The sequence below is a fragment of the Strongylocentrotus purpuratus genome, unplaced genomic scaffold (genome assembly GCF_000002235.5).
Source record: "Strongylocentrotus purpuratus isolate Spur 01 unplaced genomic scaffold, Spur_5.0 spur5_scaffold_14, whole genome shotgun sequence".
Taxonomy (NCBI): domain Eukaryota; kingdom Metazoa; phylum Echinodermata; class Echinoidea; order Camarodonta; family Strongylocentrotidae; genus Strongylocentrotus; species Strongylocentrotus purpuratus.
This window is the reverse complement of record NW_022145599.1, coordinates 7,353,128-7,373,327: the sequence shown is the minus strand read 5'-3', so window position 1 is coordinate 7,373,327 and position 20,200 is coordinate 7,353,128. Positions and strand designations below refer to the sequence as shown.

The 20,200-nt window shown below is 38.8% G+C and overlaps 1 protein-coding gene across 1 annotated transcript in view; it reads left to right on the top strand.

Annotated features, from left to right (window-relative positions):
- Positions 1 to 1,518: 1,518 nt before the first annotated feature.
- Positions 1,519 to 20,200, top strand: part of REJ6 (receptor for egg jelly 6) — a 70,588-nt gene continuing 51,906 nt past the window's right edge. Inside the window, 5 exon segments of the mRNA NM_001098460.1 lie at positions 1,519 to 1,997; positions 12,668 to 12,960; positions 13,334 to 13,616; positions 14,939 to 19,253; positions 19,805 to 19,965. Of these exon segments, the coding sequence (NP_001091930.1) occupies positions 1,805 to 1,997; positions 12,668 to 12,960; positions 13,334 to 13,616; positions 14,939 to 19,253; positions 19,805 to 19,965 (5,245 nt within the window). The 5' untranslated portion in view covers positions 1,519 to 1,804.

Sequence of the window (20,200 nt, the reverse complement as noted above, 5' to 3'; positions counted from 1 at the left end):
CTTTCAGAGACGTTTGAGACCTGTGTTTATCCCCACCCATTCCATTAGAAATGTTCTAGCGCCGCTGAGGTGATGAGCCTAATATGGCGTTTACGTGTTTTTGAACTTTTTTTAACTTTATGAACATTGAAATAATATCATATGCTGGAAAGGAGACTGTGCAGAAGATGAAGCAACCCCCCCCCCCCCCTCCACGTGGAAAAACAAAACAACCGACACCAAGTTCGACACGCTTTTGTGTGCAAAAAAAAAAATCAAAAATCTATTTTATGTAATTTTTACATTATTTTGCACTAATTTAGATTTTTGTTATTCTTTGTTGAAACTGAAATGAAAATGATCCTCTTTGGTTGGATTATGATCAATCATTTGTCAAAACTTGAATTTGAACTTACAACAATGCACTCACTTATCATGACGTTTTGCAACTTGTAATTGTCTATTGTTGATATCCCAAACATGAATACTCCAAGGTGACATCGTGTTTCAGGTATAATACGGTAATCACCCTGATTAAATCGTCACTTTCATTGACTATTGTAATTTCATTACAACCTATCTAATTCTATTCTCTCCTGTTCGATCATAATTAATCATGTTCCTCATAATTCCTGTCTGTTCTAGTCTGCTTTTTTAGTATTCATCGTTTTTTTGTTTTTTTCTTGGGGGGGGGGGGGGTGGAAAATCTTTTTCTATATTCTGGTCTAGTTAGATGATCAAATTTTATTCTGTGCTATTTAACTATGGCTCTACTTTATCTTATTTCGTATATTTTGTTATAATCATAGTTTCTCCTCTAGCTTTAAGGTTTTAGTTTTCAATTCTATTTTGTTTTCTGTTATCATCTTAGGTCACAAGAATTCCTTGTTCAACGTGAATTCATATTAATATAAAATCTTATCACAATCTATTCTTTTCTGTTCTGCACTATTCTATAGCTTATTAATTTCCCTTTTTTGTTTCCAATCGTTAAACTCTTCTTCTAATTCTACTAACAATCGGATATCTGCATTGCCCCTAGGTTAATTCGAAAATATAGTCTGATCGCGCAGACTAATACTTGTTAGGAATGGTCCAATGGCTGTCTGTGTCGTCTGCTTGCTCCGTCGACTTTCATTTTCATTAAACAAATTGCGTGCATGCATCAGCTCCCGATCTTCTGAACTTACAATTTTCAATTTATTCTTCAGTTTTCTGATGCCAGGAGTGTCGGTGGTAAACTGTCTTTCAGTTTTATCTGAATATTCTACTCATCTGTACTAATAACCTACCTGTGGTATAGGATCCCGCAGGTCTGGAGGAGTTCAATTCAAGAAGGAGAAATAGAAGAAGAAGAAGAAGACGAAGTTCGAAGGATTTTACTTCCATTCTCGCTTTTGATTGAAGAATATAGGTTTGCTTCTTTGTTTTCCGAGATAAAGATTTAATATTGAACCATCTTCTCATGAGCATGTAACGCGTTGAATAAGGCCTCGAAGGCCCGCTCGGAGGCTAACATTCAACAAGTCTTATGACGTGGTTGATTCTTACCCGACTCGGAAATAAAAACTTCTCCATAAGTTATCAACCTTTCAACAAAATTACAACGATATTGACAGTTGCATTGTCATTAACTGTAAACGACAAGTGGAATTGAATCGTAACTCATTAGCCGAATGTAATTTGAAGCATTGGTATTAATTTATGTTTCTCCCTTTCATCGAACTCATTTGCATTGGAAAATGAAGAGAGATCATAATTATGCTTAATTAGCTTTACGAGAAAGACAATTTCTGGTTTGCGTTTATCGTCTGTGGATTGAGAAATGGCGCGAACACTGAGCGGGATGCCAGCCTGGATGCCGGGTATTTCTCGGGCGCGTAACTCCACTCACGCCGTCAATGCACCACTGATGGAGTTGCTGGTGTTGCTGATGATGTTGTGCCTATGTGGCTGCCACATGCCTGGAGCAGAGATGGGGAAACCTTGCCGTCATATTCCTTACGATGAAGCCAATGGTAAGTCAGGTTGATGCGATCCGACATAATTGTGCTCCAGCCACATTTTTCACCGGGCTATACAATTTCGCGAAGATATAAGGTTAGGGGTAAAAGTTATTCCGTTGGGTTTTAGATTACGTTTAAGGTTAAGTTTAGGATTATATGTTAAGGGTTTGGTATAGTTTTTTTTCCAACTGAATTCAACTAGTGTATAGGAAATGAACCGCGGATTAATTGTCGCTAGAGCACACGCCCGTTCAGCTCCTTGTATTATTATGTCATTTTTCAAAGATATAGGGTTAGACTGTAGGATGGGGTTAAGATTGCGTTTTAGGTAGCATTGGGATTACGATTGGGTAAAGTTTTGGATTTAGGGTTAGAGTTAAGACCTCGATTAGTGTAGGAAATAGACCGCGGATCATTTTGTCGTACAGCACACGATTAAGCCCCCATCATACCAAACTAGTTCTCACTACGTTCTTTAAAATGTTGCCAAACGGGATCTAACTGTGTGCGAACGGACTTGAACGTAGTAGCAACTGTTTACGATCTGTTTTAGAACTTCATGGACGGGCTCGGACTAGGTAGAGTGCTCTAGAACTTTGAGCCTCTTCAAAAATGTCCCCGTCCTGCAATTAGACGGAGTGACAATGTACTGAAAACAAGGAGGACGTACTACAAACGTAATGATTTTCGTACTTCAGTCCTATAGGAACGCATTACAACGTGACGTGGTCGAGCATCAATTATTAGTAGTCACTATGAACATGACGGACAAAGAAAGCGGACAAAATATACAGTTCCTCAGGTAGACAAAGAAACATCCCTGCTATTATGTAAACATGTGTAGAACAGGTGTAACATGCATATTCACCTGTTTTTACTCATGTTTACATAATAGCAGTGAAGGGATGTTCCTTTGTCTACCTGAGAAACTGTATATTTTGTCCGCTTTCTTTGTCCGTCATATTCATAGTGAGTATTATTAAACGGAAATGAGATATGGCAAGAACGCTCAGGTTTATATTACTGACCACAACCCGTTTTAAGATTTTTTAGGACTGTTCCAGAACGTAGTGAGAACTAGTTTGGTGGGATGAGGGCTTTACAGAGCAGAGCATTACAGTCATCGATATCAGATATTAATTTAAAAGCTAATCTTGAGCTCTGGTATGGGTATTGCATATCAAAAGAACATGGCTATAATTCATTACGGATTGTTTACCATGCAATATAGGTTGATTGTTAAAACCATTAAAATAAAATAAAAATCTCACAAAAACCTGTTGGAAAACATCTTCAATAAAAATCACAACTCTTATTTGCACATAGGGACATAATTATGCTAAGCACAAGTCATGGTGTCGGGCCTACTTTAATACTCAGATTTCCTAATCTTTCTATATGCTCATTACTCAGCCACTTTACATTTTCTACCAAATCAAATCCGTTTGGCACATGTCTTTAGTAATCTTGAATATTCAGTGTAAGTTTTGTTGGATTCTGTGAGAATTTATTTTCTATCATTACCAGAACTCAAGCTTATCTTTAAACTTTATGTACATTTAATGCTAAATCGTCTCATCTTGTCTTTGCATTTATTTCACGCAAAATTAATTGTCTATGGCTGAAGTGTATTTTTTACTGACGACTTTGCTTTTTTTTCAATTATAATTTTCCTTGTAAAAAATCACGTATATGACGTACGATAGCTTCTAATATTTATGGACATAGGCCAATACCTTATTCAATACGGCACTTTGCTAAATTACATTGATGGATGTAAATTTAAGCCTTTAACTCCTAGCCATTTTGGGTCGGGTTCATCGTGTGTAAAACGCTCATGTATCATTCTTCATGAATGAAAACATCGGATCATTTTGTCATAAAACACATGTTTACAGAGCAGAGAATTACAGTCATCGATAACAGATATTTTTTTTGTACACTTACTGCTAAATCCTTTCATCTTGGTTTTGCATGTATTTAACTCAAAATCAGTTGTTTGTGGATGAAGCGTATTTAGGACTAACGACGAGTTTGTTTTTTTCAATTATAATTCTAATTTTCCTTGTATAAAAATAACATAAAATTATGACGTACGATATTTATGGACACCTTATTCAATACGGCACTTTGCTAAATTACATTGATAGATGTAAATTTGAGCCTTTAATTCATAGCCATTGGGTTGGGTGCGTCGTGTGTAAAACGCCTATATTAGTTTAGCTAGTGATTATGTACACATCATGGTTTCATGAATGAAGAACAGGGAAAAAAAGGGGGAGGGGGGGGGGGTATGACTAACCATACCATGCTGGTATGATCCAGCGAAAACAATGCAGCACAAAAATGATAATTGTCAAAATAATTGTCAGCTACGTGATCTAAATGATGATGGCGAAAATGTAATATAGTTAGAAAGAGGGAAAGAGAGAGAGAGAGAGAGAGAGAGAGAGAGGAGTAGAAAGACAGAGAAAGAGACAATGAGGAACAGAGAGAGAGAGAGAGAGAGAAAGATACGCAGAGAGAAAAAAAATTTAAAAGAGAAAGGGGAAGAAGAAGAAGAAGAAGAAGAAGAAGAAGAAGAAGAAGAAGAGTGATTAGAAAGTTAGAGATAATTAAATCTACATATTTCCATACTTTAGACCAGTCTTTTGTATTGCTGCAAGTAATCAAAATGTACTTGCTGTATTTATATCATAAAAATCATTTGCAAAAAAAAAATAGTTTTAGAAAAATCATTTTTGCAGTAAATCATACTATAGCATTTTAAATTTGAAGCGATACAAATAAACATTAATTGCAGATCATGGAACTTAAAACAAAGAAAAAAAATGACTGGGAAAATGTGAGAATAACACGGAAAATGTATAAAGAAATGAGTTTACATAATAAGAAAATTATGAAATACTAAAAGTTTGCCAAAATCTGCTTACTAAGCTGATATCAGGATAGTGAAGAAAAGAGGTTTAAAGCCCCTCTCTATAACGTATAGCTAATTGCGCCCTCTATATGGCAAACAATGCCTAATCGGTGCTTGTTGGTCCCCCATGATCCTCTTTTGCCTTATGTTAATTGAGAGCTGATTTGATGAGATAACCACTTGTCGTTGACCTTGCAGTGAGGTCTAATCCCTCCTGGCCAAACTTGTGCAGACGAGCTTTAATGTTCGTTGTTCTAGCATTCATGATCCATTGTTCGATAATTATGTACCCCGGGATGTGCCCATCAATATCTCGTTAGGTAAAAAGAGAATGGTTTATTTCTATTTCATCAGCTTTCCGTTAAGTGAGTTCTTCTGAATATTAACCACGAATGATAAACGACTTACTATCCGTTTTGTTTGATTGATTGAGGTACGTCATACGTATCCTTCATTCCACATCAGTTTTGTCTTGCTAGCCGAGAAAAAATAGAATTTAATTTTCTGTCTTTTCAAGGCAACAATGACGCCGCCATTAGCAGATTAGAAGTCCGGTAATTTACACGACTTGCTTAGAGAAGCGCCACGCCATTGCGTCATACAACACCAAAATGACTCGAATCTCTATCATGTATTATAGTGTATGATCGGACGCATGCAGTCCTTTTCTTCATTATAGACGTCGGGGGAAAAACTCAATTTCAAGAAGACAATGATTATTAGTTGACAATGTATTTCTCGTTACTGGCATATTGTACCATAAAGAGAAATTGATGAGAGATGATTAAAATGTCACATAGTTATGCTTTTTTAATTTGAAAGATGATTAATTTGGAAGATGATTCCATTTGAAAAGCAATGACTATAATATGCAATTATGTTACTACATTGTATTTTCATCAAGGAAGGAAAGTAACGATATATCGAAAAGAAGAACTATCTCCAATCCAGAAAATTGATAATTATAAATACATACATAAAAATGCCTGTTTGTATGCCGTGATCAAGTGAACGTTGTGTATAGAGTTAACAAAAAGATCTATAATCATTGCATTACTTTTCAATGGTGTATTTAGCATAGGATGTATCCGGCTGCGTGCCCGGCATTCGTTCTTTTCTTCTTCAATGAATGAAATGTGTTTAATAAACCGCATCAAATTGTTTCATCACTCGATTCACTCGTAAGTATTCGCGGATAATTTGAGTTGAGGAATGCATCTTAATCAATTGTGCCTTTTTATTGATTTGTTATGCAATCCAGAGATGTTAGAATAGCACCATGTTGTGATATTATCAAATAATCTTCAAGATTATTATGATGATAATTTCAGAAAGACGAAAACCAGGGGATAGGATGGATGCGTGTATAGACTCACAAATGTTTGCTCAGTTTATACTTGGCACAGGGCTATATTGAAAGGGGATATGGGTAACAAGGTGGCTCGAGCATGCCACTGTTTGAACCACAAACCTAATACAAGAATACCATATCATAAGGAACGTTACTTCTCAAGTTGAGCATCTCCAATTTTAAGGAAAATAGAGAGAAATACAGGAAAAACAAAATATCATAGTTCCGCCCTACCTACAGGAAGAAGGTATACTGAAAGTGATCCCCTTCAAACTTCCCATTAGCGTAGAAATTCAATAAACATATCAATATAATTAAGGTTTCGCCTAATATCGATCAAGACGTTTCACTCAATGTCCGTTCACGAAGCTCAAAGCTTGATGGCAATGCTTTATCTTGGATTTCCCCAATATTTGAGAGTACTTTTCATTGTAATCTCATTTTATAATAATATGATGTTGATATAGCTGGATGCTAAAAAGGGCTCTCATCGGTTGTGACTAACAAGTGGTGTACTTCACCAATCAGTAAAGAGCTCGTGCACAACGCCACGGGCGTAGCCAGGGCCCAGTAATGAAGGGGAGGGGGGCATTGGTTTAATGGGGGCATCATTAGTCTTACTCGGTAAATGAAATGCGAGAGAGAGAGAGAGAGAGAGAGAGAACAAGGCCACCATAGATGTAGGGGGGGGTCGTATCATTTCCTTTAACATCTCCCTCATCCGTCCTCTCTGTTTTTCTACCCTTTCCCCCTCTTTTTTTTCTTTCTAGAGAGTCTACTTCTTCTTTCATTCGCTGATCAATCAATCGTTATTACTGCGCGTTCTTGCATGGTGCAATAGCCTTCTACAACGCTATGAATATCGTTCACAATTATTGATAAGCACACCCATTCAACCAGACCGTATTTAATATATTTAATGGGGTGTTGACATAACTGCAAGTTAAAAAGGCAATTATGGATTGCTTGTTGAGAGGACATGTCACTGATATGTCAAATATACTCTTTACTAATCAATAAAGAGTACAATTGAAACATTTCAAGCGGGACCAATAATATTAATGTATACAGTCCATCTATATTTTCTACTTTTTTGTATTAATATTGATCAGCATATACTCACACAGAGATTTCTCGAGTAATATGATGATGACGTATATCAGTCTTTGGAAAGCTATTTATTGACTCTAAATTATTGTAGCAAAACTTTTTTTGCATGACTTTCTTGAGGGAAAAACTTCATGATCATTCAGTCTTTTTAAGTGTTGCAAATTAAAGAATGTGCAGCCACGGTTAGTTTCTATCAAGAGAACATGGCCATAATTATTCATTATGGATCGTTTACCATGCAGTGTAGGTTGATTGTTCAAACCATTAAACTCACAAAAACCTGTTGGAAAACATCTTCCATAAAAACCACAACTCTTATTTGCACATAGGGACCTATATGCTAAGCACAAGTCAAGTTAATACTCAGATTTCCTAATCTTTCTTAATGCACATTACTCAGCCACTATACATTTCTCCTATTATCCTTTTCAGGATAGGATTTTAAGAGCTGAATTCATCGCATTTTCTCCGTTAAATTGGCAACAGTTACATGTTGTCTTTATTGTTACATTGTTTTAATCAATATGCCATGCCTCTGAAAACAATATACTAGGACATGCATTATAAGCCACATTAAAAAGTTTTTAAATTGTCATTTTTTTTAAACCAAGTGATTTTGAACCTGTCAGCATTAGTAGAACTCAAAAGCATAACCTGCCTGTAATCACTATTTATTTAAAAAGTGTTTTTTATTTCTCCTTCTTCTTGTTATTGTTCTTCCCCATCCACATCTTCTTCTTTCTCCTCTTTTTGTGTTCCTTCTTCTTCTTCTTCTTCTTCTTCTTCTTCTTCTTCTTCTTTTTTTGGTTCTTGTTCTTGTTTTTTCTTTTGTTAAACATCTTATAGCATTTATTGCGATATGCTAGGCTTTCTGTCCACGCTTTAACTTTTGCAATTCATCCTTTGTAATGTTTCACCTGATTCAAAATGCTGAATGTCATACCATGGTTACAGCATTATAATTAAAATGCACATTGGTCTATCGTATCATGATCAAGATCGCAAAACTTTATATCAACTCAAGAGAAATTTCAATACCCCATTGCATATCCCTTAAAATCATGTTCGGATTACGTAACACGTTATTGTAATGTTCGCACATTTCAACAATAGGGACTTTTAGATTCTGCACGACGAGAACATGGACTGCCCTTTTAAGGCAATTTGACGTCCTTTTAAGGCACTGGCAGTGACGTCACATTGCCTTAAAAGGGCAGTCCACGTTCTCGTCGTGCAGAATCTAAAAGTCCCTATTAATGATGGACATTGCCTTAGGTTGATTTTTTTCGAAATTCTTTTCGATAGTGTTCATTATTTTCCCTTCTTCTTCTTCATCATCATCATCTTCAAGAAATGTATTTAAAGATCTTAAACATGAAAAGATAATAATAACTAGTAATATTCAGTTCTTGTATAGCTCATATTACATTGTATAACGTCTCTATGCGCTTCTAAAGAGCCTTGGAAATTATTACCCTAGCTTTAGCTCCGGCAGTCGTTATCAGCGCACAGTGCATTTGAAGGAATAATCCTACCAGGTTCCCATTTACCTCACCTGGGTTGAGTGCATTCCAAACACTTTTCCATGGTACAGGCTGAAACGAGTAGGCCTTTTATAACTATGAGTATAATGGCTCAGCACATCGAGAAAGCCGTTGCTGAGTGTTTTGGTTGGTGTATGTATTATTCCCAGGCTATAGGTGACAGGATTAATTATTATCTACTTCTTCTGAATAATTGAAGAGCTTTAATGAAAATAATGGTAACCTCGCTCGTGATAATAATCCTTTTGCTTTTGTGATGATGGTGACAAAGAGGGTTCAGCCACCACTTCACGAAGGATGAACATTTTGAAATATTGACGCTACTTTGGCAGATTAGATTATGATTTTTTTTGTTTTAGACATCGAAAAAAAAAATGGCGGTCATGCGTGAGGTTGCCATGGCACCAGATGAAAAGCGCCTTCTCATCATGCTCATAATATAGTCATACAATGCAGTGTATAGGAACACAGCTGTCTGGGTCTTATGGACTTTGTGAAAATGGATGACAATTTTTCATAGGAAGAAATATTTATGACAAAGAAGGCATCGGCTCTGTAGAAAACCTGATGCATGATGATGAGAGTAAAAGCAATTATATCGCTTTGAATTCGTAAAAAGGGCGCCCAAATCGCATTGTCTGTTGAAATTATACACTTCCCTGTTTATGCGAATACCACTTCTTGGTATTTCTTTAATAACGTCATTATAATTACATCATTGTTTTTCTTCTAGTGCGTTTATTTTAACAATTACTTGGATTAAGGCATTGTTGACCTACGATATACTCTCCCAAATGAATCATAAATATGTTTACAATATATTTCAATTTATGTATGTATTTTCTCCAGAACCCCTAACCCCTTATTTCACCTACTATGGTTGAATGGCATCTCAATCGAAGGAATCAACTATGCATACATTAAAGCCCCACTGCACTACTTATAGCTACTTGCGCCCTCTATATAGCAAACAATGCCTAATCGGTGCCCATTTTCCCCCATGGCCTCTTTTTCTTATGTTATTTGAGAGCTTATGTGGTGAGATAACTACCTGTCAGTGACCATGCAGGGGTTTTAAACATTGATGTGTCTAGCAAGCCCCTGGCAAGCTCTTGAGTTGTCAAGAGAAACTTTTGTTTAACATATTTAAGAAGTTTACAATTATTAAATAGGTCTATTGTATTGAAAAGATTGACCTAACATACATATTGGTCTATTTTGAATATGCTGAAACCCTAGTTTTAGAAAATCAATTCATGTACGTCGTACGTGCCGACGTGCTCCCCTCATCTGTCCCCGTCGCCGGGCTAGCTGACATTATTACTAGGGTATAGTCCATCTAATTCATTTGTAACATAAACTATCACTCCTGTCATGAAGGGGAAGCATTAAAATGGACAATTCTAATTAATTTGGAGCGACATTTGAGCTTAGTCAATACATTTGACAATGAATTATGTTTACAGACAGAGGCTTGTCGAAGTCCCATCGTCATTTCATTCAATTGATAGTTCAATTGTTATTAGTTAAATACAGCTTGCACTCATGTCAGTCTCCATCGGACAGCGGTTCTGAGAGCAATAACTTTTACATTTTGAAAATAGTTGTTGAAATAATTTTGTTTGTCAAAAACGTTTATGGGAATCAAGAGTATAATTATAGATGGTCAAAGTAAATGTGTTGAATTTATTTGTAAAGAGTTCTCCAGTAATGATGATATTTTCTTTATTTCAAAGTTATTCCTACCGGCGTACCTTATATATATTCTTTTATTGGTGATGTGATGGTTATTTTACCTGACTGTTAAGAAAGCATAAATGCTTGTAAGTAAGCAACCAGACGGCCGACGGCTTAAGGTCCTCTGATAGTGAGGATTAATGCCTTACCAAAGGGCACTAGCGCATCGCCTTGGTTTCGAACCCGGGTCACCGGATTACGAGACCACTGCTCTACCGACTGAGCTATCGCGCCTCCCCTGAGCTATCGCGCAGAATTAAATTAATTTTCCATTACTAAATGCTGATCGTTTTTATTGAAATATTTTCAGACTAAATGACATACATGAGTTAACTCAAGATAAGTTTAAGAACATTTAGCTACTTTCTTATTTATGTCATCATTAATGATGATAAGATTAAATACATGTAACTCAAGATTAAATTACTCAATTCTTATCAAATCTACAAGGATGAATATGGAGAAGTGCAATTTCATCAGTATTAAATTTTACTGAGGCGCATTTTAGTGTCAAATTATTATTTCATTAATAAGCCCATTAAATTGTGATTTTTTTTAAAAATTTTTTTTGTGCTTCCTCGAAAGTATAAAAAAAAAAATTATGTCCCGGATTATGTAAACACACTCATTGGCCATCTTCAACTGTTTAAAGAGACATATAATTTACAAGGTTTTGGGCAATATGGCTGCCATGCTTATCATTCATGTCTTAATTAGTTATACCTTGCATGCTCGGCTATTATTTCAATTTTATAATACTGTGGTTATATACTAATCTACACATCAAAGGAAGAAGTACAAGGCAAGTCATGAAAATAAGTCTAATGTTGAGCTATAATGTAAATGCAAAACCCGCGTGCAATCATTACATTAAAGGTAAAGACCGGTAGTGGTAAAATTGCAGTTCAAGCGTTTTGGGTGCAAAATATCCATTCAATTTTGTTTAAATATTGGTTTAGGTGGCAATACTTCAACCTTAATTCCTAAAAAACAGAAATGCATGCCCAAATGTTCAATGTTGAAGTGCATTCGCGATATCTATCCAGGCCGGATCGATATGATAATTTACCAAATGTATCAATTAGTAGGAGGTTTCCCGGCAAAATGTGTATCATCGCGTGTTAGTCAAAACATATTCTTTCACATGATGGTAATGAGAGCTTCCATTTAATTTTTTGAGATGGGGGCGTTTCCAAAACTGGTCTATACCTTTAACCTCAAACAGAATTTGTAAACATATTTTGTTCATGTCACAAGGATATTTTTGCTTAACAGTACTAGTGATTAAAGAGTCTAATTACCGTTATCCCCACCGGTTAGACATTGGGGTGATACAAATGAAAGGGTTCTAGGACACTTTCTCCCTGGACATCCATCCCGGGATCACCACCCCCAGTCAACTATCCCCTCGGGCAACCACCCTCTAAAAGGACTACCCCCGGGACAACTACCCCCGGACAACTACCCCTAGGACAACTACCCCACAGGACAACTTCCCCCCAGACAACTACCCCCTAGGGAAACTACCCTCTAGGACGACTACCTCCTGGGATAACTAGCCCCAGACAACTACCCCTTAGGACAACTACCCCCAGACAAGTACCCCGGACAACTACCCCGGACAGTTCCCCCAGACGGCTACCCCCTACGACAACCACCCTCTAGGACATCCACCCCGGACAACTATCCTAGGGGGTAGTTGTCCTAGGGGATAGTTGTCCTACGGGGTAGTTGTCTGGGGGTAGTTGTCCAGGGGGGGGGGGGGCTAATTGTCCCGGGGGGTAGTCGTCCTGGAAAGTGGTTGTTCTAGGGGGTAGTTGACTGGGGGTGGTTATCCGGGGGAGGATGTCCTGGGGTAGGTGTCCGGATACGAATGAAAGATAAAGATATGTTTAAATTGTGCCGGGTAAAACACAACAAGAACAATATACATGAGACTCGAATACAATCCAGTGTTAAGTTTTAATTAATCATTATGTTTTCCTCTTTTCAATCTGATTTGTCCTTTGTCCTACTCTAGACGACGGTGATGTCTTCAAGTGGCCTTTGCCGACACCCGACGACCCATCCCGGTTTCGCCCTAGAGGAATACCACACTGTCTTGAGGACATAGAGCAATGTAAGCATGGTTTCACAGCCAGCTTCAATGCAACAGCGGACATCGAAACCGTCTTTGAAAGTGACGATGTCATCGATTTCGCTCCAAGATTTGGCAACGTGCTAGACTCCAATGTCTATGACCGGGGCTGGAAAATGCCCGTGACTTTACGCCTGGAGGAGATGGACTCGATGCAAAAGATAGGCGTCTTCAAGGTACTCGATTCCTTCCTTGGTGAACTATTAATGTGATGTGGTACGCCATTCTCAAACATTATTTTTCACTGCCGCTTCAGTGATGGGTCCAGGATTCTCGGGTTGGGGGGGGGGGGGGGGGGGGAGGGGGGGGGGGGCACAATTATGATAAGTCTGAACATTTTCTATCAAGCAAAATTCAAAAAGTCAACGCATTTAGGGGATGAATGGGGGAGGGGGGGTTCTAATTTAGTTGCAGGGAGCACAAATGGGGGCACTATTTTTGTCCGCACTCGATGTTATGCAAGATTGTATTCGGCTGGGATCCCCTGTGCCCCCTGAATTGGCCACATGGCACATGCCCTCATCTTATTCTGTATGATTCTTTGACTAGGTGCGTGTGATGACCAACGATCTGGTTTGGAACGCAGAGTTCAGCTCTCGGCTTGATCATCCCATGCTGGTAGGTGTCACGTGGAGACACGACATCGGTCTCGATGTCTATGTCGACGACATCTGCGCCGGGTTCGACGACGTACCACAGAAAATACCAGACGAAGCGGAGACAGAGTCAGGGGATGCAATCAGCACTGTCCCAGCGGATACATTTCAGTTTGTCGAATTTTTGAGACCAGCTGGATCCGCGGCTGAATTGCTTCTTGATTTTCAGAGCGAGGGTAAGGCGCTAATTAGTAGCGTTTCATAAAACCGTCACAAAGTATATACCCATGTCTGGACAGGTTGTATGGATCCGGACGAATAATTTCGAACGGTAATTTGAACACGTTGCGTCCAAAGTTCCATGAATCTTTTCAGAAGATGTGTCGGCAATAATTTAAATGAAAAGTTTTCATGGTATTAATTGCTATTTGATGAATATTTTCCTTAAATCCAATGGCAAAAGATGACGTTATTGTCCGAACACACTGCCCCCATCCTACTAATTCGCAGACGACCATCTGAAAACGCGTTTCGGTTTTTTTCTTCTTAAGCGAACATGTATTTAACGACGGTTTCGTGAAATAATTAATGCCCTGTTTGTTTCCTATCGATACATGAGTTTGGTTTTCTCATGTTTAACAGTTTATTGAATGTTGGTGTACAGTATGATTCATAACTATAATCTTTATAATGTTGTTTCCAAATGCTCCAATTTTATATTATGTACTTAGTTTTAAATGACAATAAGACGAGACAAAGAAATACAAAGGAATTGATATGATAGAAACCTATTTGTAGTTAACACCAATAAAAAAAAATTGGAACAAAATCCAATAAATTGTTATTTGATGTTAGCTTGATCAAAATTAAAAAAACTCTCTTTCAAACATGGGCTAAAAGTGTTAAAACGTACTTGCTTCTTTTAATCACAAATTGAACTCCGTTGCCATATGGAATGTATAAACATGCATGCAGGATGTAAATTTGTTATGAGTATTACAGACAATTTGGGGTTCCATATTGATTACATGTTCTTTCAAGTTCATCAGTGTTAATTTTTTAATTACTCAAATAGCCTATTTCGTTTTCTATTGCATTGTATATGAAAATAAAAGGAGAAGTGAACCAAGATAAATGTTTACGTGAAGTAGGAGGACAAATGTATGAGAACAACAGGAAACTTTGATATCAATGTCATGTATCATATTATCATCTTAGCTAATTGATTATGCAATATTGGTATATTCATTCGGTTCACGTATGTATCGTTAATGATGTTAGGGCCTTTTATTGTATGTGAGCCAATACTTCCCAATGTACAATAACACATTTGAAAATAAAAATCAAGTGAATGACTAAATAATCTCAAGTTTGTCAACACTTAAGACATCAGTTACAACTTGCAGAGAACTAGCTATCAATTTTTTAAAAGATAAAATGTACTTATTTAAATCAAAATTATGTTACACAAGAGGCAACCATCATGATGTGTGATGAGGGAGATGGGCAAGTAAATTTTGAATTCATTATGCTTTTATTCATATTAATCTAATCATAGATACGATCTACACCTACTACTTGGGCTGCCTGGTTGATACCAAAGCATCACGTGACCTGTTTACAGAAACGTCGCCGATACCGCCCAAAGATAGCACCATTAAATCATGTCGCATCTCGTGCAGTATGATCGCCTCCGCGTACGCCGTAATTGGTAAGAACCAGTGCAACTGCGTGGATGACATTGTCACCCTGGACCATACACGCAAATGTGGACAGGTCTGCCATGGTTATCGCTCTCTGCCTTGTGGCTCTATAGACGAATGGAGTGTGTACTTAACATCCAGCTTGATCTCTCCATCACAATATCTACCGGATGTTAGGCCTGGTGACGCTCCTGTCCTACGTTCACCGCCGTTGGCACAACATGACCGATACAGGAGAAGTACATTGGACGAAGATACCGAGACGCCTCTTGTTAGGCACCGTAGGAGTGCGAATTTTATTAAAGTCGATAGCATCGAAGGTCTAGTGAATACGCTCCTGAATTTCACGTATGTCGTACACACTGCCGTACAAACTGACACATCACAGCTCGCGTGTTTATGGACATTCGGCGACGGCACTGTAACGAAGAACCAACATGACGCCGAACACGAGACGCAGTATCAGCACCAATACACACAAGCCGGTGACTTTACATTCACTGTAGACTGTGGCGACATAGAAGACTCCGCATCGGTCACAGTCTGGAGCAGTTTCCAAGGATTAACATTCAGTGTTCAACAGCATGGCACTACGACTACCCTGTCAGATGTTACTATACAGGTTACTCTCACTAGTGGAAGCCAGTGGCCAGTTAAAGCAATGTTCGTTCTCAATGGACAAGAAATGGACTTTGAGGAATCACCAACTACTAGTAACACATTTGAGACAACCTGGACACCAACTAAATTTGGAATTTTTCCCATTGATGCAGTTATATCAAACAAATTCGAAGAAGACATTCCTATTTCGGTAAACGTAACTGTTGGGGAGGCCATATCTGGACTAGCAATCACGACATCAGGTTCACTCGGCACAAACCTTCCTATACAAATCATTGTTGAAATAAGTGGTGGGAGTAATGTAACTGTCGATGTAGATTTCGATGATGGAGATCCTATTTCCCAACAACTTTTGATCGATGATTACACATGGATACGAAGGTACTCAACCCCAGGCACAAAGAACATCATCGTCACCGCATCAAATGTCTTTGGAACCGACTCAACCAATACCTCTATTGATGTACTCCAATCCGTCACTGGTCTGCAGCTCTCTCTGACTCCAGATGTCGTCAATACAAATGAAAACATCAATGCACAGCTAACTGCAGGAACAGACGTCATCCCCGGAGTCACATGTACCATACAGACTGGCGATGGGGTAGAGTTCGTTAAAAGCGACACCATACTGGATAGCACCTTCGAGTTTTCTGTAAACTTCAACTACTCGCAAGAGTTCCTCAACCCTGTCAAAGTATCAGCAACCTGTTCAAATGCCTTCAGCAACCAAACAGTTGAGAAATACGTCGTGGTAGGTAAAGTGGTGAAAAATTGCTCTATTATCGCTCCTGATGCACAGGAGGTAGGGGAAAACAAAGAAACAGTCATCGTTGTTGAAGGTGGCAATTCCCTTGAAATTCAAGTAAACTTTGGCGATGGCGATGTTGTAACCTTTGATTCCCAATTCCCGGGTGACCAAGCGGTCAATCATTCCTTCAATGCAGCTGGAGTATATAACGTCACCGCCACAGTCACCAATGCCATATCATCCGGAATTGAGTGCTCAACGGAAAATGCTACAATTATAGTACAGGAAAGTGTTCCACCCGCTGACCAGTTTACCCTCAGCGCCTCTCCTCAGGCGATTGACCTGACCATCGAAAACCAAATTAACTTCACTTTGACACTGAACTCGGGACAAAGCATTCGCGGAGATACTTATGTCACTTTCTTGTTCTCTCAGCAATGTACGTGCAGTCTTTCAATGAAGCTCGAAAACCATGCGACACTTACTGGGGCTATCTACAACATAAGTGGATCCTACATCGTCACGGCAGTGATTTCCAATAGGGTCAGCTCTGTCATCAAACAAATACAGGTGGGAGCGATGTATCAGCTGAATGAATTTTCTGTTAGTGTATCTGAACCAGCATTGCTTGTCGGGGATGTCGTGGAATTTACAGTCGTGCCTGTTAACGGAACTGAAATAATGATAAACGTAACTTGGGATGATGGTAGCCAAGAGAACAGCTATCTCACATCAGCGACATCTGTTACATTTAATCACACATATAGCAGCCCTGGAGACTACGAAGTATGTGGACAAGCATTTAATGCGCTATCACTCAGTAAAGCACCACAGTGTGAGACGATACAAATCCTGCACCCGGTTCAAGGATTAACATTTGGTATAAATACTCCTCTTGTACTAGATGATACTGCTGAGTTTGAGATTGGGCTTCAGCCGGGGTTACCCTATCCTTCACATATGAATTGTATCATAGATCTGGGTGATGACGCCACTACTTTAATGGTAAACGAAGGAGATCTATCTGCATTTCCTGTAAATGTAAAATGCGGGTACACTCCAGCGGTGAAGAATTATCTGGCCACATTGAACTGTCACAATGTCCTAGGATCGTCCAACCTTACCTTGGCAGTGACTGTGAGAAAGCCAATTTCACAGATATTTCAACTGACCTTGACTGAGTCGTTTTATTGGCTAACCGAAGCTCTGGTTGAGTATACATTATCTGTTACCACCGGTGAAGACATTCCTGTGGGGTACGCAGATTTTTATTGGGACTTTGGAGATGGAAACTACTCACAGGAGAACAAGATCATGCTAGATAGTAATGAAGTCAAAAGGAACAGATTCACTGTCGAGGGGCTTTACAAAACAAATCTAACGATATCTTACGGCTTGTGGAGTGGTATTTTGACAGCAACACTGTCAGTAGCCGAAAAACGCAGTTGGGAAGTTTTGACCAAATATTTCGGCGGTGCAAGTGATGGTCAGTATGGAGGTGGTCAGAATGAAACTTGGTTTTATGAAGACCAGCTACTTCGATTTACCCCAGAACCTCTTTATGATGACACACATTACACATGGAAATATAGTGTAGATCAACCATCGACCACTATACGCGAATTTGATCATGAATTTGAAACGACAGGTGTGTTCGCCGTTACTGTTGAAGCCAGTTTCCCATTATACAGCGATAATCTTGTAACGTTTGTCCATATCGTGTCACCATTTACTTTTGAGGATATCGACATTGTAGACTCTGGAAATAGAAATTTGAAGCTGAAGGCGTACAGCAAACTCAACATAACACTTATGGGTACAGATATGTACTCACCTCTATGTATCCTTTGGATGTTCTGCAATGAAACAATTTACTTTTCTGGCCCACCGAACTGCTACAACGCTCCTTATGCCAGCGGTGGACCAGGTGTTGCATGGACAACGGACACACAATTGCTGACACATGTTGAGTTCAACACACCGGGAATATTTAATTTAACCGTTGTTGTGACAAATAACATGGACTCGGACGACTCTACCATCACTTTGTTGAAAACAATCACTATAGTCGGATGCACTGGTCCACCCGAAGTAGAAATAAGAGGAGATGGTGGGACCCAAGAACAACCTAAAAAATATCTACGCTCAGAACAGATCAATTTAGCGTCCACCGTGAGGCTCAGATGTTACGGACTTGAGGAAACGCCCCAGTTTCAATGGTCAACGAAGATGATAGATGACCTGAATGGGACATTTACTGATTTGGATAACGAAGCTCTACCAGATTACACTTTTCCACCTCTGACGTTTGCAGTGGCACTATACAACCTGACCATGACGGTTACAGTAACAGAAACGAGCCCACCACTCTCAGGAATCGATTATGTATACATGCGCATTGTCAGTACACCACTCATTGTCGTCATTAGCGGTGGCACCGCCAGGACTGTCAACGGTCAAGAAAACATAACGTTCAATGCTACGGAGTCTCAAGACCCCGATGAAGAGCTTGGTGATCAGGACCTCAGCAAATGGAACTTCACATGGAGTTGCTACAGAGAGGATAATGGTGTAACTCCCGTTCCTACGGTCGATCCTACGGGTGAATCGATTTGTGAATACTCTAAAGCTGATGAACACACAGTTCCCGGGGAAACGAAGTCGCTCTTTACTATTGGAGCCCTAAGACTTGATGCCACTTACACCATCAAAGTGACCGCCAATCACGCCGACGGAAGGTTAGGATCGTATGAACAGGCCATAACAACGGTACCAGGAGACCCAGTTCAGGCTAAAATTGAGTAAGTATCATGCTTTTTATTTTACATTTAAACCATACTTGAGCAGTAAAAGCAAATCACTGCAAAGCATTGACTAAGAGAAAACAAAAAATCTAATTCACAAGAAGTTAGAAGACACTGTGAATGAATTTGTGGTATCCATTTAGAATTCCGTCAAGGAATTATGATCATAAACATACATCGCTAGACCCATTGGATTTGGGTCCATATGATATTATGCAGAAGGCAACAACAATAGGCATTTATATAGCGCCGTCTATCTAGACAATTCTATTCCGAGGCGTACGAGACAAATAGAAAGAATAAGAGAGTTTGGATGAGTGTCATAGTGCCAAGTACAGGTATTGTTAAATAAGATGAGATTTCAGCTTGGAGTTAAAGTAAAATATATAGTCCTATGGGTACATGCACGTGGAAAATGACGACATCTGATTTTCTTATTAATTTTCTTGATTTCAAGTATCTTATTAACAAAATCAATAAGTACAAGCTATCTGCTCACTCGATCAAGCAGTTAACACGAGTCACCACCACTGTTTTTTTCTCTGTAGCTGCATTCAGAACTGCCTGAAGAAGGTTAATCCGACTTCACTAGTGGCCTATCAGGCATCTTGTCTCAACTGTGCCACTCAGAATGCAACGTTCCGGTGGGAGATGAAGATTGGTATGGAGACCCGAGAGGAAGAAGACCTTGCAGCAAAGGCTGACACAGGTGAGGTAACTGGGGAGTGTTTCACAAAGATCCCAAGTCGAACTTAACTCGAAGTTGGACTTAAACATTATGGAGTGCCATTTGGAGCCTCAAAATAAAATATATTCAAAAGCAAAAGTTCAAGTATTTCAGACCGTTATGAATTCCGAATCAAGAGCATGAAATATCTCCTTGATATCAAAAATATGAACGATTTGAATCAACATTTTATGCCTTGTAAAATAACTTTTACAAC